This window comes from Lonchura striata, chromosome 10, assembly GCF_050655825.1.
Source record: "Lonchura striata isolate lonStrDom1 chromosome 10, ASM5065582v1, whole genome shotgun sequence".
In the NCBI taxonomy this organism is placed as follows: domain Eukaryota; kingdom Metazoa; phylum Chordata; class Aves; order Passeriformes; family Estrildidae; genus Lonchura; species Lonchura striata.
Genome location: NC_140712.1, coordinates 10,885,103 through 10,910,688, shown reverse-complemented (window position 1 = coordinate 10,910,688; position 25,586 = coordinate 10,885,103). Strand labels below are relative to the sequence as shown.

At 40.0% G+C, this 25,586-nt stretch overlaps 1 protein-coding gene across 11 annotated transcripts; it reads right to left on the bottom strand.

Annotated features, from left to right (window-relative positions):
• Positions 1 to 1,464: 1,464 nt before the first annotated feature.
• Positions 1,465 to 24,766, bottom strand: SLTM (SAFB like transcription modulator). 11 transcript variants are annotated; one of them, XM_021532043.3, is made up of 21 exons: positions 24,568 to 24,766; positions 23,840 to 23,927; positions 17,165 to 17,238; positions 16,695 to 16,865; positions 16,231 to 16,278; positions 15,231 to 15,258; positions 13,425 to 13,893; positions 12,815 to 12,864; positions 10,563 to 10,681; positions 8,825 to 8,974; positions 8,626 to 8,735; positions 8,378 to 8,538; positions 7,965 to 8,056; positions 7,578 to 7,741; positions 6,343 to 6,517; positions 5,634 to 5,758; positions 4,951 to 5,121; positions 3,882 to 4,196; positions 3,330 to 3,480; positions 2,458 to 2,615; positions 1,465 to 2,116 (listed from the first exon to the last, which is right to left on the bottom strand). In XM_021532043.3, exons 1-21 carry the CDS (start codon positions 24,742 to 24,744, stop codon positions 2,008 to 2,010), a joined length of 3,105 nt encoding a protein of 1,034 aa, XP_021387718.1. In that variant the 5' UTR covers positions 24,745 to 24,766; the 3' UTR covers positions 1,465 to 2,007. The 11 variants fall into 11 exon arrangements, with proteins under 11 accessions (XP_021387718.1, XP_021387721.1, XP_021387723.1 ...); XM_021532046.3 differs by having other exon boundaries at positions 3,330 to 3,468; XM_021532048.3 differs by having other exon boundaries at positions 8,459 to 8,538.
• Positions 24,767 to 25,586: the final 820 nt, after the last annotated feature.

Here is a 25,586-nt window from a genome sequence, read left to right as displayed (position 1 = left end):
AGGTTGGATGATATACTTTAAAAACCCAACAAACAATAACCCAACAAAAACCCACTCTGGAAATAAGAACAGACTTCTGGTTCTCTTCAGCTTTTGATAAATTCTAAGGTTTCAGCAATTTGTTTTCAATCAGTTTTTTCCCCATTGTCTGAGTTTGTTTTAGTATTTTAAGTGAAATTATTACACCTGAACAAGCACATTTTTAATTAAGTAACTGTTGGAATGCATATCTAGACTTTTACAGGGAACCAAGCACATCTCAAGTTTTATTTTTGTACCTCTCTATAGCTTTGTCTTTTAAGGTTATAAACTTCCAAATTCAATCCATTAGCCACTATAAATTCATCTTGGAGCAGATATTTATTTTGTGTGTGTTGTCACATCTGATAAAGCACAGACTGCAGCCAAATGCTAAAATGCCTTTGAAAATACACTGGAACTTGCACTTTCTCTTGGAAACTCCTGCAGCAAAACCCAGTAAATTGAACTTCCTAGATTTTTCTTTTAAAAATTGAACAAGATGTATTAAATACATCAAGGTAAGTGACACACTTGCTGAGACAGTGCATTTCTTTTTGTTTAAACCTAAGTATTTGTCAGGTGTGAATATCCATATAGGATTAATTAGAGACAGTGCTGCACAGCAGGTTTCTGTTTCCTGAAAGGCTGCTTACTCAAAACCAGTTTAGTTGAACTCATTCTCTGGTCTGCTCTTGATTCACTGGAACACTGCAGGTGCTTAGCAGTTCTTCCACACAGCAAGCAGAAATCAGCATCTTGCTGCCTCATGCCTTAAAAACTTAAATCCTCCTTTCACAGACAATCTGGGTCAGTAAACCCTTCCAGCTCTTATTCAAGGACTATTTCCTAAGCTCTGCTGTTCTGCTTGAGTCCCCTGTTCATTTGGGTAACCATCCACCACCCAGCTTTTCCAAATGGGATCCATTTGCTTTTCTCCCTTGCTGAATAGCAGAGTTGTAACTCTACTCTGACCCTGGCTGGGTGATAAATGAGTCCTGGCCTGGCTGCCTGGCATTTCTGTTTGGGCCTGTCCAGAAGGTTTAACACAGACCCTTCCATGCTGACCCAAACCAAAAGGCTTAAGAAGATGCAGCCTTCTGCTCAAGGCCACATCAGGAGCAGCTGCAGGAGGCCCCAGGCCCTGTAAGCAGAATTTGTGGTAGTCTGGTGTAAAACCTCAGCTGTTGCAAACTTCACAGAGCTTTGCTAAACAAAGCAAATGGAAATCATTGCTTTGGGCCTTGCTTGAGTATTTTGCTGTTTTTTGGTTCTGATCTTTCTTCTGTGAGCAAATGTGCTTCTAAGTTTTTTAATTCAGTAACAGTGAGAGACAAGTTTTAGTTAGAACCTAATGGCACTCATGCTTTGATTTGCTATACCAAGATGTCTGTTTAATTCTGCCTTCCTTCCCCACAGACTGCTTTAAAGACTTACTAGAAGCTATACAGAATATGAAGGTTTATTTCAAAAGAATACATTTGCAAGAATACACATAAATGCACTCAATGTAACAGTACCTTCTGCAAAAATAGGTTACATAATACCCAGTAATGAAAGAACAAATCTTATTTCTCTACAAATTAGAAAGCAGAGATAATAGTCTGGACAACCTTCAAAATGGAGGTTATTGTGGATGTTGTGAGAAGTAGCTAACTTTAAAGCATGACACCACAGAGCTAATGTTGGCAAATCAAACTACTAGCACACAGCTGCAAACTATCCTTTTGTACAGAATTAACAAATATTTTGGTTCCAATTTCTTTTTACACAGCTCTAGTGCCTCAGGGAAAATGCTTATCAAAGATACACAAAAACTATCCAAAATTACAACGTAACTATGAAAATGCCTCCAAAATTGAGAGGAAAATAATCATGTTAAATTAAAAAAATTTAACCAGGATTTCCAGACAAGATTTCCTGTTCTTAATCAGAGAAAGTTTACAAGAAATTTCAATAAGTTATCTTGAAACCAAACAGCTGTAGATCTTAGAATCTTCGTGGAGGTCCACCTTTAAATGGCTTAAATCCTGAGCCACTTCCCCTCTGCATGGAATTGCCTGTGATCTGTACAACTCTATTAATGGGTGAAGAGTTACTGGAAACAGAAGTTTTAAAGAAAGCGTTACGATACATACCTAAACTCCTGGTGCACAGGTAATAACATTCTTACATCTCCTGTCAAACTCTAAGTCTCAAAAGAGACTTGAAAACATGCAGGAGAAGAGACTTTGCAAGGAGTCCCTCACTACTGTGCTGCTGGGCCCCACTGCCAGCAGCAGCACCCTGGGGAGCCCTGTGCTGGCCAGACAGGCGGGGCTGTGGCTGTGCAGCAGCCACAGAGTCACCCTGCTGCTACCCACCCTGCTGCACTGCCGAAGGACACCAAAGCTTGCAGGGGCTCAGTAGGGAATGGAGAGGAAGGAGTGGTTTCTGTACCTTGTATGTGGAGCCATCATGCCCCCTCCTCCACGGCCATCTCCCATTCTCCTTGTGTCATGATAGCCACTTCCTTGAGAACTAGGTCCATGCCATTCTTTCCTTGGTCCAGTTTCACGACTGTGGCGTTCTACGACATGTCTGTCCTCGTTGTAGTGCTGGGGAGAAAGTGACAGCTAGTCATTCTCACAAAGAAGAGGCTGTTTTACCTACAAAAAACAGGCCTGTCAAGAAAGATAAGCTTACAGCTGATAAACACAAATCTTTCAAGATTTCAGTCCACAGGCTGCTCACACATGGTCAATATTCCTGTTAATTCTTGGTAACAAACTTAGTTGCAATGACCAGTATGCAACAAGTGAGGTTCCACAAACTCATACTTTACTCCCAGTTCTGCCCTGATCTCATTATCACTGGCATAAAACTCAGGAAGAAGAACATTAATACTTTTTAAATACTTCAGGATTTAAATAACAGCAGGAATGAGTTAATCTGTAGTATTTAAAGACAAGTCATGCAGAAGGATTTTCACTCAGTATCAAATTACAAATTAAATAACAAACTACGCTGAAAATAGCAGGCAGTGAGTGTATGGTTAAAGCTCTGAAAAGGTGACAACAAATTCTCAAAAGCTTTATCATCTACTCCCAGGTATTGTTCTTATCATAAAGATGCCAGACAAGAAGAATAGGGTCATTTTCCTGTCGTTTTTTGGGTTATTAAAGAAGAACCTTTAACATCAAGAAAACTAAGTTGAAAATAGGCAGAATGCTTGTGGATCATTTTGATGGTATTATATGGTCATTCTTCCAGCATGAGTCTGCATTTTCCAGCCTCTCCTTCATGCACACGAAGACAAGAAGGTGACTCACTTGTCCTCCACCTCTCTCTCCCATCACGCCCCGTTCTCCTTCCCTGCCTCCATAGCCGGAGGCGCTGCTGCGGCTCCCGGGAGGTGCTCCCCTCACGTGGCCGGACACTTCCCTTCCCGACCGATCTGGCCGCTCGCCTCTGTAAAAATTGCTTTCATCAAAATTTTGGTTTCAGTATAGTTGAATTGGTACCAAATCACAGCACATGTAGACAGCAGAGATTCCTGTGGATCCTAGCAACGTGCAGCTGACTTGTTAGAAACATTCCTTTAGATCTGTGTGGCTTTTTAAATAATTCAAGCTCACATGCTACTCTTTTACAACTGCATTTTACACAAAAGCCTCCTTAACTCTGTGTTGCTACTCATGATAAGAACAGACTGCTGGGAGTCAGCAACCAGTTCCTAGATGAGATTTAGCATTTGATAACCCTACATATTTCTTCCAATGCTTTTCTTTAGGAGGAGAAGGTCTATTCTCTCTTGAGAAATTGCTACTATGGATAAATTCTACAAGAAATCAGTACTTTCCCTGGTTAGTCAGCACATTTACCTGCCGTCCCGTTTGTCTGTGCTTATGCTTCCCTCGCCCTTCCAGTTTGTTTGCCTAGGTGGGTTGGAACCGGTTTCTCTGGGATGTCGGCCGTGTGGTATTTCTGGTCTGTCGTGAATTATCACTGTTCTCCTTTCGTCTCTGTCTCCTCGCACTTCACGTCTGTCCGTGTCCCGGAGTTCACTTCTTGGCTGTGGTGGTTCATTTCTTCTGGACTCACTGAAGGTCTTGGGGTATCTCTCAAAGCCCGGCTCTTCTCTTCGTGCTGTTGGGCGAGTCTTTTTGGCCTCACCTTGATTTACAAAACGATCTCGCCTAAGTTGTTAAAGTAGGAAAGAGTCATTACTTGTTTCCCATTTTCACGCTTCTCTGCACATGTAAGCACATGGATGAGGATATAAAATATCACTCATCTTTGTATTAGTTGTTTGTTACTATGTATGTGGAACAGAAATCCTTCCCACCCCAAATTGTATTTATGTCTACAATTGTAATTTGGAGCTTGAGTTCTAACAGCCAGTTAAACATTTCTTTATGCATTTATTTGTTCCTATTTTGGTCAGTGTAATTTAACCAACTACGGGACTGCCTTTTTGCCCACTGTGAAAAGGGGAATGCTGTATTTCTCAAGTCAGAATTGTATTTACAATTCTAGTTCACTGCAACCTAAAAGCAGAATTCCAGAAGGTACAATTATGTGCTCTTAGCTTTACTAGTGGTTACTGAAACCATGAAGTTCCATCTGTAATTTACTGCACAGTAAATTAGACAGGTAATCTACAGGAACTTGTGACTAGATTTGAAAGAGGAAGGAATAATTGCAAAATCTTTCTGAAACATCTCACAAAAAAGGCCACCAGGTAGCTAATTTACAGTCCTCAGAGAAAAGCAGATTAGATTCCATGATAAAAGTGGCCAGTCCTGAAGACACAAGAAATGTCAGGACAGTGCAATTCCATTATATCAGAACTGTGTAAAGCGTTTAGCACCACATTCAGTTTTGAACAGTCAGGAGTGAAATCCACAGAGATGCTGGCATACAAATACCTGCTCCATTATCTAAACTTACCTATCAAAAGAAGATGATGGAACAGAAGAACCTTCTGGATATCGGCCTCGTTCTCTGTGATCAAAATCATTGAACCTGTTCTGCTGGCGGCTGTAATCTGAACCATGGCCAAAACGTGCATCTGTATCAAGAGCCATCTTCTTACTCTCATTCCAGTAAGGATCATCTCTCCTTTAGCCAAAACAAAGGAACCCTCATCAGTCATGTGCAGCCAAATCAAGGTCTAATATGCAGAAAACTGTTGAGAGTCAGTTGTCTATTTTAAGAGATGCTCATCTGACCTTTGGAAAATCACTGACAAAGGTAGACTCTTTAAAGAGTAGTGGACAATATAATTTAAGAAAACACCCAAAACTAACCATCCATTTAGCAGAAATATGAATTCTTAAAGTAGAAGCTTCAACCATTAAGGCAGAACAGCTTTTCTCAGCAAATTCTCTGGATTGTATTTTTTTCACACAATAAGAATTAATTCATGGGATTCTTCTTTAATTTCCAAGCTCCCTCCAACAGATAAGGAGTGTTTCATGTTTGTCATAAACTAACATCAAACCAAAGCAATATCAGAAATCCAGTTCTTTGAAGAAGACCTGCTTCAGGTCCAAATGCATTTTCAAATCTGATACAAGGCTTGTAGCTCCTTCTTTTTATTATGCACTGCAAAAGACCAGTTTGAGAATTACCTGTGATCTACATCCCGTGGACGTTTCAACGAATTCCTCTTTTCCTGTTCATACCGGAGCTGCTGCTGCTGCCGCCGGAGCTCCTCCCTCTCCCGTGCAATTCGCTCCGCTTCTTTCCGACGTTCCTGCCATGAAAGGAACCACAAACGGAGCAGGTCTTTACTAGAGATACCCAGAGAACAGTTAGCAAGGATACACACCTATCCCTTGTCAGTTTTCTGCTAAAGGTGATTGGATAAAATTCATCCTTGGGTAGCACATAAGATTAAAAGGCACAGAGAATATTTCTCAAAAAGTAGACAGCAGTTCTGAAGATGCTGTTGTCTGTTACATACGAATGGTTCCAGGTAATTTCTTGTATTACTATTGTATTTTTTACCCAGAAACATTTCTTGAAGTTTGCAGTAGTATTCTATAGGAAAAATCTAGTCAAATTATGGAAGAGTGGTATAGACAAAGTGATCGATTGGACTTCATGTTTAGAGACTGATTTGTATAGCTGCTACAGTAGCAAGTATTTTACATCAAATTACTCCCAGGCAAACAAGATGAAGATTCCCGTTGTACAATGTGAATTATGTAATGTTTGGCTGGGTTTTATGAAAGAAAAAGAACTGGGCAGAAGAGTGAAGAGCAAAATTCCCCACAAGGGCGAACTGGGCCATCCTCCAAAAAGCTCCTGCACAGTCCAGAGCACAGCTCTGCCCACCTGTTCAATCCGAACACGCTCTCTCTCCAAACGCTCCCGTTCCATCCTCTCCCTCTCCAGCTTCTGCCTCTCAATTTCGAGTCGCTCCCTCTCCCTCTGCAGGCACTCTTCTCGCTCGTGCATTATCCGTATCCGTTCTCGCTCGCGGCGCTCTCGCTCTGCAATTTCTCTTCGCCTGAAGAAAAAAAAAGAGGTAGCAGAAATTCATCTGAGAAACTTTGTCATCCAAAACTAGTGTCACTTTAGGCATAGACATTCAAAAACTCATTCAGGGTAAGCTCTTCACAGAAGTCCTTGCACCAGAAGTCTACTCCTTTTAGCCCCAAGTTGCCCAAAGTGATTATAGCTTATCTAGAGAATCATTAGCAGACAACTGATAGGAAAAGCCGTTTCAAGAATAATTTTTTTATGAATTTTATTCTTAATTTGGATTTCTCACTTGTCACATAGTAACAACAGTATTCAGTAGCCAAGAATATGATTGAATCGAAAAAATAAATGCTATTTTAGCTCTTGTCTTCTTCAAGCAAACAAAAAATTTACTTAGGGTTTTCTGTCCAAAAATCTAAGACAGATGGCCAGTCATGACCACTCTGAGTTGCACATGAGTAGATGCATGAACAGCTTCATTTTGTTTTCTTCTTTTTACCTCCCATAATACAGCCTAGAGGAAGCACAAAAGGCATTTTCTCTTCTAAGCTTTATGCTTGCTGGGAATTCCTTTGTTTCCCTTTGTTTTGGGAAACCCAGCTAACAACACAGCACATTTAACTGCTCTTTGCAAGCTTTTGTCCATATGAAAACAGCAGAACATAACAGTGTAGCCATTTGGTCTTTCTGTTTAAAGGGTCAAGATTGTATTATGCTTGATTTATCATTATGAGATACAACATTCTGTTTAAAAACATACAAACAAGCAAATCCCAAACACTACTTTTGGCTCTGTCTCCTAGTCTACTTCTCACCTTTCCAAAAAGAAAACTGGCATGCAGTAACACTTATGAGATATACCCCCCACTGTAACAAACTCTAAGCTGTGTGTGTACATATATAGCTATTAAAAGATTACACAAAAATTTTGGAGTTTGTTAATTCCCATATAGATACTGTTAAGAGTCCCAGATTTTAACATCTGGTTAGAAGGCTTGACAGAATAAATTCTGATTAGATTTCTAAATATACTATCTGACCAATTAATGTATACAATAGCCTTTAGCAAAAAGTTGAATTACTACCTTCGCAGTTCAACAGCTCGTCGTATTCTTTCCAATCGAACCATGTGTTCTCGCAATCTCTGTTCCTTCATCTTTTCAAAAGGCAAGATATCTTTTCTACCCCTGTATTCCCTGAATTTCACTTTCTCTTGAATAATACGCTCTTTGTTCCTCAATATCTGTGGCTATAGATAGAGATTACAATGGTTATTTCAGAAGTCTCATTCATTTAGGGAGATTTCTGGATGCTACGTTCAAGTATGATTAATAACTTAGCAATCCCAAAGCATACAAAGCTTCTATCTAAGCTTAACAGTTAGTGATACTTTATTGACTCTTCAGTGCAAGAATCAACTGCAAGGTAGGATCAAATCAGGTAAGGATTGCATCAAATCTATAGATACTTACTTTCTCAAACCTTCCCCTTCTAACTGTCCTAGTGTGGCCTTGGTCTCCTTTTGTTTGGTCTAAAACTACAACTTGACCTGGGCTTTTACCACCTAGTGAAGGGGGGAAACAAAAAAAAAGAAAAATAAAAGAAGGTTTAAAAACACACATACAACTATCTCTATTTGCCTATTAAAAACTCTCCTTCGTGAAATTTCTAAATTTCTGAAGTGATCTGGTACTGGTAGGAGAAACATACCAGCACATGCCTGTAATTAAATATTAGTATAAAGTATGGAAGAAAAAAATGTGTTACTGGAGTCTAAAAAAGAACAAGTGTTTAATTGTCTGGTTTCCAGTAAGAGCAAGAACATGCCCCCAAGACAAGTCAGACACACATATTCAACAGGAGGAAATATGGCTATATGGCATACTTATTCTTTTCTTTTCTTCAGTTTTTTTAGTGGATTCTTGATTAGGGCCACTTGTTCCATTATCACTCTTCTCATCTTTACCTTCTGTTTTCTTGGCTTCTTTACTTTCTTTTTTTTCAGATTTCTCTGATTTCTTTTCTTCTTTTTTGGTTGATGGAGTTCTTATTAGGAAAAAGAACATAAAAATCCAATGAGGGAAATTCAGCTTAGAAGATTTTCACAATTTCAGAAGATGTGAAACTGCTTACTTGCTGGCTTTGTCACTTGATGCAGTCTTCTTATCTCCTATGCTCCTACTCGAACTAGATTTCTCATCACTTTCCTTCTTCAATTCTTTTTTTGAGGGATCACCTTTCACCTATTTTTTTTTCCAAAAGCAAATAGGTTAATACAGATTCTTGTAAAGATGGTCTATTCTGGGAAAAGTCTTCATGTTATGAAACCTACTTTCTCCACAGAGATCTGCTGTCCGTGCAGCTCTGTGCGGTGCAGGTGTGCGATACACCTGGCCACTTCTGTACTAGAGGACATTGTTACTATGCCGTAGCATTTTGCCCCTGGGCTTCGTGCATTTGTGACCACCTTTGCACCAAGTACCTATGCAAACAGGAAGAATTCAGGTTCTGAGAGAGACATTTCTACAGAAGTTATGCTATTCCAATAAGATTTTTACCCTAGTATATAAGAAAACAAATTTACCCCAACCCCCCAGTTCACCAGCAACATAACTCCCACCCCAGTAGAAAGATTGACACCCCCAAATTCTCAAAAGCTTTGAGAACTTTATCCCAACTTGCACATCAAGGTGAATTAATGCTTTGACCAGTCACCTCCTCATGCCCATTATCTAAATGCTTCTTCAGTTACTGGCAAAATTCATTCACAGAAACACCACTGACTTGAATTTCAAGGTTCATCTCTGACAGATGAACCCCCACAAAAAAAGTAAAAAAAGTCAGCAGCTGCCAATTAATGGCAGAAAAGTATAAGCAGTATTATGTAGTAACTGAATACAGAAGCCAATTCTTCAAAGTTATCTAGCAAGTGTGTTGGTTAAGCCATTCTAGCAGTCAGCTCTGACATCTGCTTCTTAAGGAGGTATTAACCTTTGTAATCTTCCTCCTTGCTATAATTCCTATGGCCACTGGAGCCAGTCTTTTTGCCATAGTCATGCTCTAAAGGCAAGGATTTTATCTTTCTAGCTGTCATCAGTTTCACCTTTTTGGCAGTCTAGACTGTCATGGTACAGTCATGAAATATTTCCCAATCAATTTTAAAATTGGGAAGCTACGTAAATATAAGTACCAACCAGCTTTACAGTGAAAACAGCCAAGTAACTGGAGGTTTCAACAAAATATTCTGTCAGGTGTCCACACTCATGAATGCATTAAATAAAATCACCTACTAATTTCACTGGAAACATCAGATATGCCATAATCAGTACACACACTTGATAGTCACAGTGCTCAGGTTTTAACTAGTTCCCAAGATACAATAATGCCATATCTGCACAGGCTTACACTAACACTACAAATTCACATAGATATCAGCAACTCCTTTGGGAAAATGAGAACCCTGGGTTTAGAAGACTGCTTATAGCTTTCAATATTTCTGCACTGTTCTATGGAATTTGTATGTTTCAATTAACCAAAATTGGGAAAACAGACTTAATGATTTTTTCTTTTTACAGTCTGCTTAAATTAAGTCACTGAAAGAGTCCCTAAAGGATCATACATTAAATGTCACATTTTTACCAATTCTTCCCATTCATAAGCCTTCAGAACACATTTTTTAAAAAGTCTCCCCAAAGCAGGATGTTCTATAAACACTATTTGTATTACAAGTTTATCAGTTAGTACACTGCCTTGCACTCGTGGTTAGATACAGTTGCTACAAACGAACATAGCCATCGTTATTTTAAAAGCCAGTCCTGACAAGAATATTCAAGTATTTGTGAAACTTCTTTTGTACTTATCTTACCTCCACAGGAAGAAAAACTTCTTATAAAATGAACATATGGTTCTTCCTGTATGCTTACTGACTACTGCAGTATAGGGTTTTAGATTGCACTGGTCAGACATTTCCTCTCAAACCTTTATCTAAATCAAGTATTAATTTCTGTAACTGAATAGAGGAGGGGGAATAGACACACACCACACACATGATATCACATCCCATAAAATACCTTTCCATATTTGCCAAAGAGATTTTTCAAGTCAGCAGCTTTTGTGTTGGAAGACAGTCCGCTAACCCACAGGTTTCTAGTTGAACTTCCACTGCTACCACTAACACTGCTCGCGCTTCCTGAAACAAGTTTTACAAAACAGCCAAAAAATTAAGGAGACAGGTACCATGAATATTCAACTAAAGTGTTGCTGAAAAGAGAAACTTAGCCTGTTACCTCTAAGCAATTGCTTATCTGCTTACCTTTCTTGAAAAGACTTTTACAGAAAAAAAACATATGCCATAAGATCTCATTTATTTAACCAGGTATATGTACTGAGACCAGCAGCTTGGCTACCTTGTACCCAAAGGATAGACAAAATCATACAAATCTTTGTTAAAGGCGTGCTTTACTCCTCATTTGGGTATGTACATTTAGCTTCAAAATCTGTTATCATTAACTACCATCCATAAAAATAGGGAGTTTTGCACACAGTATTTACTCTCCATTGTGATGTCTGTACACTGGGCAAATACAGGAGACTTGGATAATCCCAGCCTCCAGAGTCGTCTGGTCAAGTTCCACAACTTCTTGAAGTATCAGCTTCATCCAGAGACGTTTTTTTTAAAATAATACTGGATGTAGAACTAGATTCAACCCACCAAAATTATTTCCCACATACTAAAGAAAATACTAAATAAAAGATGGGAAAACACTATATGCCTTCAATACTTCCCTCACTCCATAGATTGGGTATTTTTGCAACAACACAGCAATAAGAACTCTAAAGAGACTCATGTAATCTCATTCCCAGTATCTTTTAGTCTTCAGTTATGTAGTTCAGCTTGTTATTGTTTGCTGCTAAGTAAATGAACTGCTTCGGGATCTGTTAAAATGTAGCCAGTCCTACAGGCAAGACTGGAACTAGATCTCCACTTTGACAGCTGGAAAATCTGGTGATATGCAGAGTTTTAAAAGGTAATTTAACCATCTCGAGAAAAAAAAGGATAGTTTTGTTTCTTCACTGCATCAAGATCAACTAAGAGAAAAAGGCAACATCTCAGTTATGGTCATACTAAGGTTATCTTGATATTAGTTTAGATTTATAAGGAAGAAATTCTTCCCTGTGTGCCCTGGCATGCGTTGCCCAGAGAAGCTGTGGCTACCCGATTCCTGGACGTGTCCAAGGCCAGGCTGAACAAGGCTTGGAGCAATCTGGGACAGTGGAAGGTGTCCCTGCCCACAGCAGGGCATTGGAATGAGATAATCTTTAAGGTCCCTTCTAATCCATAACACTCTATGGTTCTGTAATACACTTAGACCATCAATAAACACAATTAAAACAGCCACTATCCTGGCTTTGGCTGTGTATATTAAAAAAGCCTTAGTGTTATCACTGTATATGCGACATAAATGAAGACACAGCAAATCTGCTCCCAGTCTCCTTGTAAGCATGTAATTGTCATGAAAAGACATCTCCAGAAGACCCAATAATTATGTCTGCCACAAAAATTTCCTCTCATATTCATTTACCAGGTAAAGCTTCATTCCTTCCTTGGTGTTATGCCACAGATTCTGTGACAAAAGTTTTTGGCAGAAAGGGAGTAGGTAAAATAAGGAGACACATGAGCTCACACAAATGCATCTGCTCAACCATGAAGCATCAGTATAACTGGTGACATTAATGTGCTCTTGAGCTCCACTCTTCAAATTTATAATTGTAATACAGGGTTTTATGAAAGCAGGTGGAAGCTCCAAGGCAAAAAAATAGGTTAAAATGTAATACATTAAACAGCCACAAGTGCAATTTTGCAAGCTGGCATCTCAGCTATAGTACTTGTTTGAGAGTTCAGTTTATTTAAAAATGAGCTAGAATTACAAACAAGACAAAAAAATTTAATTGGCATTTAAGTACTTGCAATTATTTTTTGCTTGTTTTGCTGTAAGTTACAGCAGGCTTATCTGAAAATTATAGCTTCTCATCAAAACAAAGACTTGTTAAATGAATTTGCTCCCAAAAGTATTTTGCAATAGAAGAATATATTTTCATCAAGTCTTTAGAATAAGTATTTTTGATCTTATGACAAATCTGGCATAAGGAGAAACAAAATATATGGACACATACATATAGCAAATGACTACTGTACCTCTAGCATAATTTACTATGGATGGCTGAGTTCAATCATATAAGCCATTTTATTACATGGCAAGCAACTTCTCAATCACGAAAGCATTTAGTTCAAGAAATACTACTCTAATTCATAATAAGTTACCTTTATCATCCTTTGAAGTTGTCTTGCTTTCTTTAGATTCCTTAGTAGAGCTAGAGAAGCAAATTAAAAAAATCAGAAGAAAGTTGAAACTAGAGAATTTGGTGTTGCATTTTATACTACTAACACTAACAAACAAGTTAACATTTCAAAAAATAAAAATGAAAAAGGGCCAGACTGTATATTTGAACAAATGATTCCCTTATGGATTCTTGCACTGATTTTCCCCAAGATGCCTGAAGATCTAGATTTTCTGACAACTCTATTCAGTGGATATATGGCAATCTTCTCCAGATTTCAGGACGGGGACTTGACTTCATTTTGTGTTCTTAGAACTGATAGCTGTTCATTACCATCATCACAAGGACATTTAAAAAAATCGTCAATTTGAAAAAAATAAATAAATGCTGACAATTCGACAATGCAATCAGTAGGACATAGTGTCTATACGAAGATCTTGAATTTTAAAAAGTAACTTATGGCGGTCAAAAAACCTATAGGCAGGAGCATAGGATACTAATTACAAGATTCTTGCTGCTACCCCCTTAATGTAGAGTGATCTTATTGAATGCTGGTACTCAGTATCGTAAAGAACTGACATAGAAAAACAAACCTCTTTGCTTGACCAGAGGCCCCAGTAGACGAGGGACCTTTCTTCAAAGTATCCTTTTCTTTGTCTCCAGATTCTGCTTTCTTTGAACTTTCTCTGGCTTCCTTCTTGACGGGATCACCCTTCACGCAGTCTTCCTTCTTACCATCTTTATGGTTCTCAGTCACCTCATAGTCCTTGCTTTCCTTCTCCAGGCTCTGTGAAATGGTATCCTGCACATCCTTTGGCTTATTTGCTTCAGAATCTGTAATTTTCACATTTTTACCTGTTTCTAGGAGGTCATCACCATCAAAATCCAGAGTGATGGCATCTTCGGCCTGGATTGTAACCGATATGTTATCATCCTCAGCTTCTTTCACAGAGGTGTTAGCTTCCATCTCTTCATGAGCCGTGTGATCAGCCTCAGCTAGGCTTTCTTCTGAAGGAAGAGGTTTAGATACTTCTTGTGTACCATCACCAGAACCTGCTTTATCTAAGAGGATTTAACAGGAATAAATATGGCAAAACAAGAAGTTTAAACAATTTCATATGCATAAGCTAGAATAGGACCTAGAAAATACAAAGCCAGTTATTAGCACTGATGGAAGGTTAGAGAAAACACAAGGTGTATTAACACAAATATAAATCCTTTACCCAGGATCACTTATTCTTCATGTCAAAACACATTTTCTAGAGACAAATACCAAAACATTAGGAGGGAGACTATGGTTCCATCCTGGAGATACCCGTTCTTCATAAGAAGTATCCATTTTCCAGTTTAGGATTTAGCATTCCAGAAGAACATAGTTGCTTTGGATGTTCACAGTTTGATTTAATCTGTCTTTGCATCTTCCTGGTTCCAGAACTTCTAACCTTCCCAAATCCGAAAGAATTACAGTCTTGGAGAATTCCAGCCAGTCTTCCACGTCGGTGTTCGCTGTTCTTTTCCTTTCCAAGCAGTTGCTTGGCAGTCAAGTGAGTTGTACAAGGCTGCTGCAGAACATGGGAGGGTGAGCCTTAATCCAGAGTTCGTAGACAAATGGTCTCAATCTTCATCCACTGGGCAGATTTTCCATCTCAGTCCCACAGAGACATCTCCATTCTTGGATTTGCACAGATGAGACACTTCGGCCATGGGGTCCCTCGTAAACATGGAGTCTGTAGTTTAATCCTGTAGCTTCAGTAATGTGTTTATTCCATCTTGTGTAAAGTGATGGTGTTCCATGTCCTTTTGAGTCCACAAAATGTAGAATCCTTATGACTTCTGTCCAGGAAGTCTGTTTGCCCAAATGCATTACATTCCTTCTACAGTTTCACTAATGAGCACATCTTAAAAAATGGTAGCCACTCCACAGGTTTTGAAACGCTTGTTTTACCATCCTATGTACAACTGGTATTTCTTAGTGACAGTAAGCCAAGCATATGATGGTCCATACATTTGTGGGGTGCTCAACTTCAGTGTGAGAGTGCAGCATTTCACTCAATATCAGTTACTGCAGTGCAAGTTGGAGCTTTGGCATCAAGACTTACCGTGTATTAAATTCAGTCCTTGAATACTATGGGTTTTTATTAAAAATCATAGTATTGCAACTGTATTATACATCCACCACAGTAACTGATAAGCACTGATAACCAACTCTTAAGAGCAAAGTAACTCTTAGGAGTGAAATAAACTGACTGCAGTGATTCCAGGTGCTGAGCTCAATGAGGAGACAACTGATACTTAGTGCTGGAGATAAGCCTAGTATTAGTAGAGATTGAATGTTACAAGAGAAAGTTGCCTGCCCTACCAGAGTAAGACCTCTGAACTCTATTAAACTTTAGACATACCTTTCTCATTTTCTTCATCTTCCCCATCCTGCAAGAAAAGGAAGTCAACACTAAATGTCTCCTATTTTGAAACTTTAAGCAGAACAGTTTGTATTTTTCATAGAATTTCTACTATATGAAGGCAAATACTGAAAACTGTTTCCAAAGATTATCCAGGAACCAAACTCATGCACCTCTCTTGTCAAATCTCTAAAAACTATTATGAAACAACTTGGCATTTATTTGTAACACTTGGAGCTTGCAGTTGGTTGGGACATGCAAATATTGTCTTACCCCCTCAACTCAATGGGACATTTCTGAACTATTCTCTGCCTTAGCAAAGCTTTCAGAATGTCTGTCAAGCTGCTGATTACTGTTTTCAAAGAAATGCAAGCAGTCCATCACTAGCTTTAAATGCTCAAGAGAGAAGTCAGAAACTAGGTAGCCTCCCTCCAGTAGCTACTTAAAAATGAAACTCTGATTTGGATAGGTATTTACTTATTTCCCATTAATTTCACAGAGCAAGAGATGCCCAATGAGATGTCACTTTCCAGGCATCAGTTCCATGTAACTCAGAATGAATTTCTGAACTTAGAGATATCCGATATTAGTACTAACACCAAAAAGCATCCCTAAACAACCATGCCCAGTTCTGCACTCCCCACATTCTCCAAGGGCAAACTTCTACATTAAACAGAAGTTCTAAACTCTTGTACAGGTTGTACATACTACAACAGCATCTGGCATGTTTTTAAGGGAATGTAAGACATATTCTTTGTGAATATTCTATGCACTGAACAATCCCAAATTGTAGACATGAATTATGTCTTTAAATAGGTCAACTTATTTGGTACCACAATTATCTGCATTACTAAATATTTGAATGAAATCTTCCCATACCGGTTACCTTTATAGTCTTACATCATCTGACTCTAACATGCACACTGGAACAGAAAAACCAGTATATTTTCCACCTAAATAGACACAAAAATCAGCTTAACAGAATGGATTTAGAACTCACATGGACAGCTGGAAAAGTGTAATCTTCTATGTCTGGACCTTCATTTTCCTATAGAAATAGAAAAGGGACAAGATAAGCAAACTATTTACAAGACATCAAACATCCAGAGGGTCAAGAGGTTCCATTAGATCAGCAAACATTTAAGTAGATACACACTCAACAATGTGAACATCCATGAGCAGTTCTCCTGATGTAAATAATCTGAACAATAAACTGAAAGGCACAAGTTACTGCTAGGACAAGGGAAAAGGACCATTTAGGAACTAACTCTGTATGGACAGAGTAGAATTTTATCAGTCAGTGCCACATTTGTTTCAGGACTATTCAAATACAAATCAAGGCAAATAGAAAGAATAGAATAAAAAGAGTTATCTTTTAGAGATAAGCAAGACAAACTGAAAATCTAATTCTGACTTCCTAGTAAGAAACACTAAGAAAAATTCATGTAAAATATAGCCAAATACCTGACTTTCAGAATCCTTCTCCACATCTTCTGTTGTCTCCACTGGCTTCAGGTCATGGTATCTTTTCTTTTCTGCAGATGGTAGCTCTTTAGAATTCAAGTTCTCATCTTCAACAGATTCTTTGAAGTCTTTCAGTTCATCATTTCCATCTTGATCCTCCAATTCACTTTCCTTTTGGTGTGAACAAAAATACTTAATATAACTAAAGTATTAGCTTTTTTCTAAAAAAAAAAAAAATTCTCTGCTAGAATCAGTGTTTCACTGCTGGACCAGTGTCTCACATTCATAATAAAATTCATATCATGTTTTAAAACCCCCCAGCTTCATACCCTTAGGCATCACACTGTGGATACAGTAAAAACAATGCTCCAAATTTCCACATAAATTACCACAAAGAAAATGGAAGCTTTTTCATCAACTGAAGTCAAACAGTGACCTTAAATAAAAAAATGGGAAAAGTTTTTACATACTTTTATTACCTTGACAAAGGAGTCCTCTTCTACTGAAGCATCACCAGCCAATTCATCAGCTTCCTGCTTTTTACCTGAAATAATGGGATATGCTGTGGCTAGACCTGCTATGTAGAACACACTTTTAATATTGATTATATGTCTGGCCTTTATTGTTCTCTATTTGTTCTAGTTTAGTTGGATTGTTCACTATAATACAGCCCTCCAAAAACTGATTAATTTTTAAGATAAGGAGATAAAATGTCAGCTAAGAATGAACAATCAATGCTGTTCAATAAACAAATTGCTACATCCAACTTAGTGATCTTAATACACATCCTTCTATTTTGAGTGATAATGGAATTCAGGAGAACTTTGAACTAGAAACTAAACCTTTCTGGAATTACTGAGGTTAACTAGACATTATGACATTGGAAAGGTCTTGCTTTAGAGGATAACTAACATCACTGAGAAATTAGGTTAGAACAAACCTCTAAAGGTCATCTATTCACCCAATTGCCTGCTGAAAATTACGACATTCCAAGGACAACAGAAGGTCTCAGGGTTTTATTTAGCTGCATCTTTGAATATCCACAAGCATGGCACTTACAAGGCTCTCCAAGCCACCTTTTTCAGTAGGGGATGAAGCAAGGCAGAAGAACTGAGTAGGTGCAGCACTTCTGCTTTCTAGATATGCTTTACTGTATTAAGGGCCTGTTCCATTGAGGAATTCTGCTCTTCCAGCACAGACACACTTTTCTCTGTTAGAGATATCTCTGTGGGGATGATGACTAGACACAGTTCCCTTTGGAACCCACTGCATTCCCTTACTCTTCTGAAAAACAAGACCTAAGAACACTAGGCAGAAACATCTCGACACAAACACACCCTTTGAAGAAGGTTCTGTCTCTTAGATTCAGTCTATCAAACATTAGCCTATGCAACAGTTTTCAGTAGCACAAGGTACAAAAGCAGCTCTGTTAGGAAGTGTCTTTACTGTATCTTCTTCTGAAACTCAGTGTCAATTCAAATGCAAATGAGAAGGCAGTCATAACTAGCACTTAATGCTTCATTTTTTTGGCATGGAATCTTCCCATCTCCCTTCAACCTCTAATGAATGGCTAAACCAATTTTATAGTTATTCCAAAGGAATCTAAAAGAAAATCATACACCACAGTTCAACACAGTATGGACATCTCTGCTAGCTGAAATCCTCAATTTTTTCAGCCATTAATTTCCATGGTCTTTCATATGCAGTTCTTAAATGAACTTCAAAGCTATAAAGTACTCAACTACAAGGCAAGAAGTACACACTATTGGGTTTGTTTGGATTCCAGTTGCTTTTACTCATTTCCCTGAAAGGCAGCACTCTGACCATACTCTCAGAAAAAGCACATTGCTGTATTCAGTACAGGCATACATTGATCTCCAGGAAAAGGCACATGCCAGAAGCTATTTCTGCAACTGCAAAATATGAGATTTAAACTTTCAAATCTAAAGTCACTGTCACTGATTTTATTTCACGTAAAACAAACAAACAAAACCTCCAAAAAAACACAGAAAATCCTGTTTTATACTTTTAATGTAGTAGATTTGTGAGATTTTGGTGCAAAAAGCCACCTGCACAGGTGCTAAGGGAAGCCAGCTCTTCTCAGGAAGAGGACTTACACTGGAAAGGACAGTTTCTGATGTGCATCACAGCTGATGCCTGAAACAAAGACTAACTCAAATTTTGTGCTGGATTTTTAGCATTCTGTGATAGAATCTAGAGATCCCAGATACCTTCAACATAAATAAAAAGCAGTGAGAAACAGCCAGGATTTCTACACACATTCCAGTGCTTTCTATCTTACCCTTTTCACACTTCAGTGTATTAAACCTGAAAGACCATGCATTTCCTGCACCCCATATCCAGCTAAGCACACACAGAGACAGGCAAGCACACAAGGCACATGCTCAACACATTTAGCAACTCTCTAGCACACACTATCATGAAAGCTGTTTAGATAATAATTTAAATCATTTTGCCTTAGGAGCTATGGCTGGTGTGCTAGAACCGAGACTTTACAGGGAACAGAAAAGAAAACCAAACCAATGGCAAAGCTACCTCAAGTCAGCCCCACCATAATGCAAGAGAACTGTATTTTATGGACCGGTCCTCATGAAGAGCAATTTACAGCATTCAGTAATGAAGCTGATTTATCTTTTATTTGCTACTAGATTAAGTAATGATTTCATTAGCCCTTCTATACTATGTCTGTTGTCTTTGTAGCAAGTTCCATTTACTCTGAGTACCAGAGGTATTCCATGGCATAAGGAGTCCTGAAGAATGACCTTCACTTTTCAACTTCAAGCCAGGAAGTGGCATAAGTCTGCTCTCCCTCTCAAGTTCTGTGCTTCAGGTTACTTTGCTCTGGTTAGAGTTACACTATGCCACTCCAAAGTGCCATTTCAAGGTTCTGATACAGACAGTTTTCAGACGTTGATACAGTAATTTGCCAAAAGCCAGCATCCACAAAAAATTCAACAGTTGTCTGACTGACACTCATTTACAGTGGGCTGCTTAAAGGCTCTTAAATTCACATAACTAAAATCAGATTGCAACACACACCTTACAGAAAACTACAGTTTCTCTGAACTTATTCCAGACTGGTGTTGACCTGATTGAAGGGTAAGTTAACAAACAGAGCCAGAGCAGCTGAACCTTCTGCAGACAAGAGGCACAGCTGGTCTACAGTCACACAAGTTGTCAGCACCCACATTTCTGTACAAGTTTATCCAAGCAGTGGCTGTTGAAAATGTCAGTGTGTATGTAGCATTCACCACTGGGTGCTTAACAACACAAACACTCATTTACCTTGGAGTGATGGCACTCCTTTAGAAGCCGTGCTCAATCCCTTTTCTGGCAACAGCAATTGCTACACATCATAAAATTGCAACAGAGTATTACACAGAGAACAAATATTCTCCTTATAAGTAAGTAGAAAAATTAGAACATCTTTGTTGGTTTTACATTATGCAGGTTTAGCTTTCATTTTATTTACAAGCCTTACAGTAGCACAAGATTATTCTACCTATTCATGGTCCTCCATGTGAGGAATTCAGGCTACCAGAGTGTTTAGAGAATTACAGAAGAGTATGTTCTGGACTACTCTTGAACTAGATATTTGCATCTCAAGCAGATGCAGAGTGACACATGAGAAAGTTTTGGAAAAATTAGTGTTTGTATTTCTTCTGGTATTCCTGCTGAAACTCCCAACAGGGTTCTCTCACACCTAATGCTAAGGATTCATCAAAAACATGGGATAAGAGGTAAAGAGGAGGTAAATCCTTACAATGAAATAAACTCTCTATAACATTAAGAGGCCTACTGCAATTTGAAAAGTATCATTTGCCACAATATTAACAAAAGTAAATAATCCTTTTCTAATTCTGAAATGGTACCATGAGGTACAGGAATATTTAAGTCTTCTACTGTGGCTAAAAAATATAGTTCTTAGTCATTCATTGTTTTTAGAAAGAAAGGTCTGTGAAATCTAAGTGTACAACTTAGTTTACTTTGTTTTGTTCTTATATTTAAGTAACTAAACAGCTTTAATAAAGAAGTCAAAATTATTTGGGCAATAGTACAAGCCAACCACTGTCAGCTTTTGATCCAAGAAACAGTATTGTCAAACTTGGAATTCAGTTGGAAACTAGAGAGGTACTTAAGACACAAACTAACAGGTACATAACTGGCCTCAGAAGCTTGCAGAACAGAAAAAAAAAAAGATCTTTGCTCACATTAATTCTCCAAAGTTAAAAATTTATCAGCCAAAAATCTGTTCTTCACCCACACTAATTCCAGAATTTGTCAGGAAAGTAATTTTCAATTACCAACTTCAATATTTCAATATTCAAAAACATTTTTGATTGCAGATCCTTCAAAGGAGCATTCATATCAAAAACATTTGAAAAATATTTCATACTAGCAGTAAGATAACTTCTCCTAGAGACCAGATCAGGCAGCAGAATTGTCAGGCTTGAAAAGATAAGCTTTCTCCAAAACCTGTCACCTTTTCACAAGAGAAACTCCTCCATAACTACTAAATGCTAGGGTGGAGAGGCACACCTGAGGCACTTAAAAAAGGAGCACTTGGCATTTATTCCTTTCAAACTTTAATTGGCAAAACCAACTGATCTTACCTATATACCTGTATAATGTTCTGATTAGCTGCTCTGCAGTTCTTTACCCTGATTATTTAATTAAAGTAGCATCTAGAAATAGTGTTAAATTTCTACTAACTTTGCATGAGGATTGATCAAGGATTCTTGCTTGCAGAAGGATTCTGTAATCCAGCATTTTTTAATTTGTATGAAATAAAGTCCAACTGTTAATCTTTTGAGTATTGTTCTCCCTTTTAGTAAACATACACACAAAAAAAGCAATGAAAGAGAAAAGTATCATTCCCTCCCCACCTCACCACACCCCATTCCCACTCTAATTTGACTTGTATCAATATTCCAGACCAGGTTGCTGTGACAGACAGTGCTAGGGAATCAGAATCCCACTTTTTCCACAGACCATAAGAGCTTCAGTAAAACTGGTTACAGAAGACTTTCAGATCTAAACCCTAAAGCCAACAGACACACTTTGGGACTTTTTGGAAGGACAACCTCCTTCCTTCCCTCCCACTGGCCTCCCCTTCTGGCTGCTATAAGTAGGTTTTAATGATCACTTCCACTCCCTGGCCTTTCCTGAAGATGTATTTTCCTTGTAAGTGAGTACCTAATACTCCTACTCTCCCTTGTACAGCAATAATAGCATGGGGGAAAATACTATAGGAACTAGTAATGTCATTAATTTTACTGTTGTCCAGTAGTACAATAATTAAAGACCCATCACTATTAGTCTGAAGCTGTAGGGTGGGAGAAAACAAGCATTAGCAAAAAGGCCTGGATCAATCTGTCAGCAAAATCAGTAAAGAAGAAAAACACCTCACAGTGAGTAGTTAAAAATCAACCAATGTATTATTTCCTACAGTTAGAAATAAACCAATACAATAAAAAAATACTTCAATTAGACTAAACAGTGAAATTTTTCATGTTCCACCATGAACTTCCCATACTTTTGCCGTAAAATTTGTTCGTAAGACTTCTGTAATCTAAAAAGTAAGGAGGAAAAACTCCTGAGCTTGCAAAATGAACTGATAAGAACTTCACCGTGTTTTCCTTTGAGGTTTACCAAGAACACTCATGTCACATGTATGCATCAGGATCTGGGACACAGGAGAGGTGGCAGGAAGAGCTACTGGAGCCCTGCCTCAGGCAGCAGCAGCACTGCTTGGCAAACTACCTCTGCAGAAGCAAAACAGTCTAACTACCAAGAAGCCAGTTCAAGAACATTATGCATATCATTATACTAGTTTGGAGACTAGAAGATAAAAAGCAGTAGATAAGAGAAGTGTTTGTCACAGCAGAACAAGGAGCCATTTAGATTTCTCTATGAAAAACTGCGAAGAGTTTCCTTATTTAGCTTTCATGTAGTTATCTTAATCTGCAGTCACCTTTCTAAAGCAGGGAATAAAGTAATGTCATAGGAAAAAAAAACAAACAAAACCACACCTGAAAGTTTATTTCCTTTCACTTCTCTAATGTGTGAAAAGTGAAACGAAGTTATTCAAACTTTCTAAGCAGACACTAATTTCACCTTTCACAGCACCGGACTGATTGAATAATCACTTTCACCAGAAAACTCAGCCCATGACAAGAGACAGTGGTATAAGACTGTTCACATCCAAAACAGGGCCCTGTAGCACATGTGTAAACATTCTTAGTGTGTCTGTTCCCTGAAAAATGCTGTGCATAAAGCAGACAGGTCCTTTCCCAGTGCTAATAGATCACAGATGTTCCCAGAACAACTGAAAATACAAACCCAACCTAAAATCCCCCAGACTCCAAACTCAGAAAACAGTATTTAAACTCTCAGGTAAAAGAAAACAGAGCTGAAAAATCTGAAAAAAAATCACTGTCAAGCAGATCCGCACAAAATCTAAATATTAATTTCTCACAACAGAAACACTAAAATATCTTAATTAAACATTCCACTGTGATACTTCAACACCAATTCAGAAAATTCATGTTTATCAATCCTGTCTTTAATAGAGACCATGCACAGCCACACTACATGGTCCTCTTCAGCACATTGCTGTGCCCTCACCACCAGCCAGGTCCAGCACCTGCTCATGGCTGAAGAACCCATTCTGTCACACAGATCCTTGTGGACAGGACCAACAGAGCCCCCCAGAGACCCCACAGAGCCCCCAGCAGCTCCTGCTCCACCTGCACCTGGAACACCCCATGTTCAGATCTCTGAGCACACGCCAAACCCCTCACAGCTCACGCACAGCACTCAGCACAGCTCTCCAGGAGCTGTGGGCACTACAGCCACTACCTCAGAGCACACATCTCTTAAGTGAGTCATATTCCATCCATCTATATCTATCTCAATAAATATTGCTCCAGCATCCCCATACATTGTCTACATACAGTGACTGAAAACAGACATGCAAGGCAAAGGACATCTTATATGACAGAAGCTGTCAACAGTAAAGTCACAGCTGCATCCAAAATACAGACCACAGTCCTTCTTTAAGGTGATACATGAAAAAAAAAACAAACTGGGTAAGAATATGAAGTATATCAATAGATCCTAACCTTTGCCTTTAGTTGGTTTCTTGGTGGGTGTGTCAGCTGAAACACTTATTTCAATATTATCTGGATCACCTCCTTCCTCTTCAATAGCCTAAATGAGAAAAAAAAAAACAATTTTAAGTGGTTTTCCGTGGAAAGCTGGACAGTTTGACTTCAGCAGAAGTCTGTAAGCCAAACAGTTCCTTCGTCATCTCAAATATATTGGCAAAATACTCCGTGTGAAACTTTTCTCTTAAAGCTGGAGAAGAGCAAGGGAACACTAATGATAAAGGCTGAGAGTTTCAGCTGTTAACATGACATTTAGAAGTACATCTTATCAAGGATCCGCACGCTTCTCTCTGGAAACGTAACACCAGAAGGCCACAACGACATCCATAATGGCATTAAGGGCAGCTCAAAACCAGGACAGCGGGAAGCACAGACACCCTTCAGCACAGCCTGCCCCGGGGCTCGCCCCACAGCTCCGGCGCCCGCGGCGCTGGGCGGGCCGCAAGGCCCGGGGCGAGCTCCGCCGGCCGGGGCGGGAGCTCCGCCGGCCGGGACACCGCGCCCCGCCCGCCCCACGGGGGCTGCACAGCGCGGGGGCTCGGTGGGGCGGACCCCGGCCCGGCGGCACGGCGGGGACAGGTCCCGCCCCACACACCGGGCCGCCGGCAGCGCCCCGCCCCCCGAGCCGGGCGGCAGCGGCGGCCGCCGGGGCGGGCCGGGCCGGGCCTGCGCCCGCCGCTCACCTGCTTGAGCCGGGCGATCAGCACCGTCTTCACGCCGGTGATGTCCAGGTTGCGCCGCTTCAGCTCCGACTTGAGGTCGATGACGCGCAGGTCGCTGATCCTCTTGCTCTCGGTGGGCGGCGCCGCGGGAGCCGCGGGAGCCCCCGCGGCAGCGGGAGCGGAGGCGGCGGCGGCCATTTTAGAGCGGGCGGGCGAGCGCGGCGGCCGCGCGCACAATGAGCGCGGTGCCCGGATGGAGCGCGGCCGGCGCGCGGCCGTGCGCAGGCGCGGAGCGGCGCACCTGGCCCGGAGCGCCCGCCCTGCCGGGCCCGCCCTGCGCGGGAGGGGGCGGGCGAGCCGCGCGCTGCGTGCGGGGCGAGCCGCGCGCTGCGTGCGGGGCGAGCCCGGCGGGAGCGGCTGGGGGCGCCGCGCGGCTCAGCCTGCAGGAGAGAGCGCTCAGGGGTCACCTCACCACTCCACAGCTCCCCGGCAGGAGCGTGCAGCCGGGTGGGGGTCGGTCCCTTCTCCCGGGGAACGGTGACAAGACGGGAGGATGTGGCCTCAAGCTGCACCAGGGGAGGTTTAGGTTTGACTTTACAAAGAATTTTTTCACAGAAAGGTGATTAGACACTGGAACGGGCTGCCCAGGGAGGTGGTGGTCGCTGTCTTTGAAAGTGTTTAAGGAAAGCCTGGATGTGGCACTTGCTGCCATGGCCCAGCTGACATTGTGTTCAGCCACAGGGTGGACTCGGTGGTCTCAGAATTCTTTTCCAACCTAACTGCTTTTGTGATTCTTGCGTGTTCCGACCCTGATGTGTTGCAGTTTAGGAAATGAACAATTGATCTGTTTGTGTAACAGTTTGTTATTGGAAGTATTCCAGAAGTACAATAGTAATGCTTTAAATTTTTACCAAAGTACCTCTTCTTGTACTTGTACTAGGTAATGGAAGATGTTACCTCTTAGTTCCCTTTCATTCATTTTCTGTAGGAAACTCTTGAACTTATTTTGTCAACAACAGATGTTAAGCGCCTACTAAATC

What these genes read in the sequence shown, in the direction of transcription:
- SLTM (XM_021532043.3), bottom strand. Translation starts at nt 24,744, where the DNA reads ATGGCCGCCGCCGCCTCCGCTCCCGCTGCCGCGGGGGCTCCCGCGGCT. An exon ending in CCACGGGATGTAGATCACAG is followed by an intron (nt 5,122 to 5,633) that starts GTAATTCTCAAA and finishes TTTTGGCTAAAG; the next exon opens with GAGAGATGATCCTTACTGGA. An exon ending in CCATCATCTTCTTTTGATAG is followed by an intron (nt 4,197 to 4,950) that starts GTAAGTTTAGAT and finishes TTAACAACTTAG; the next exon opens with GCGAGATCGTTTTGTAAATC.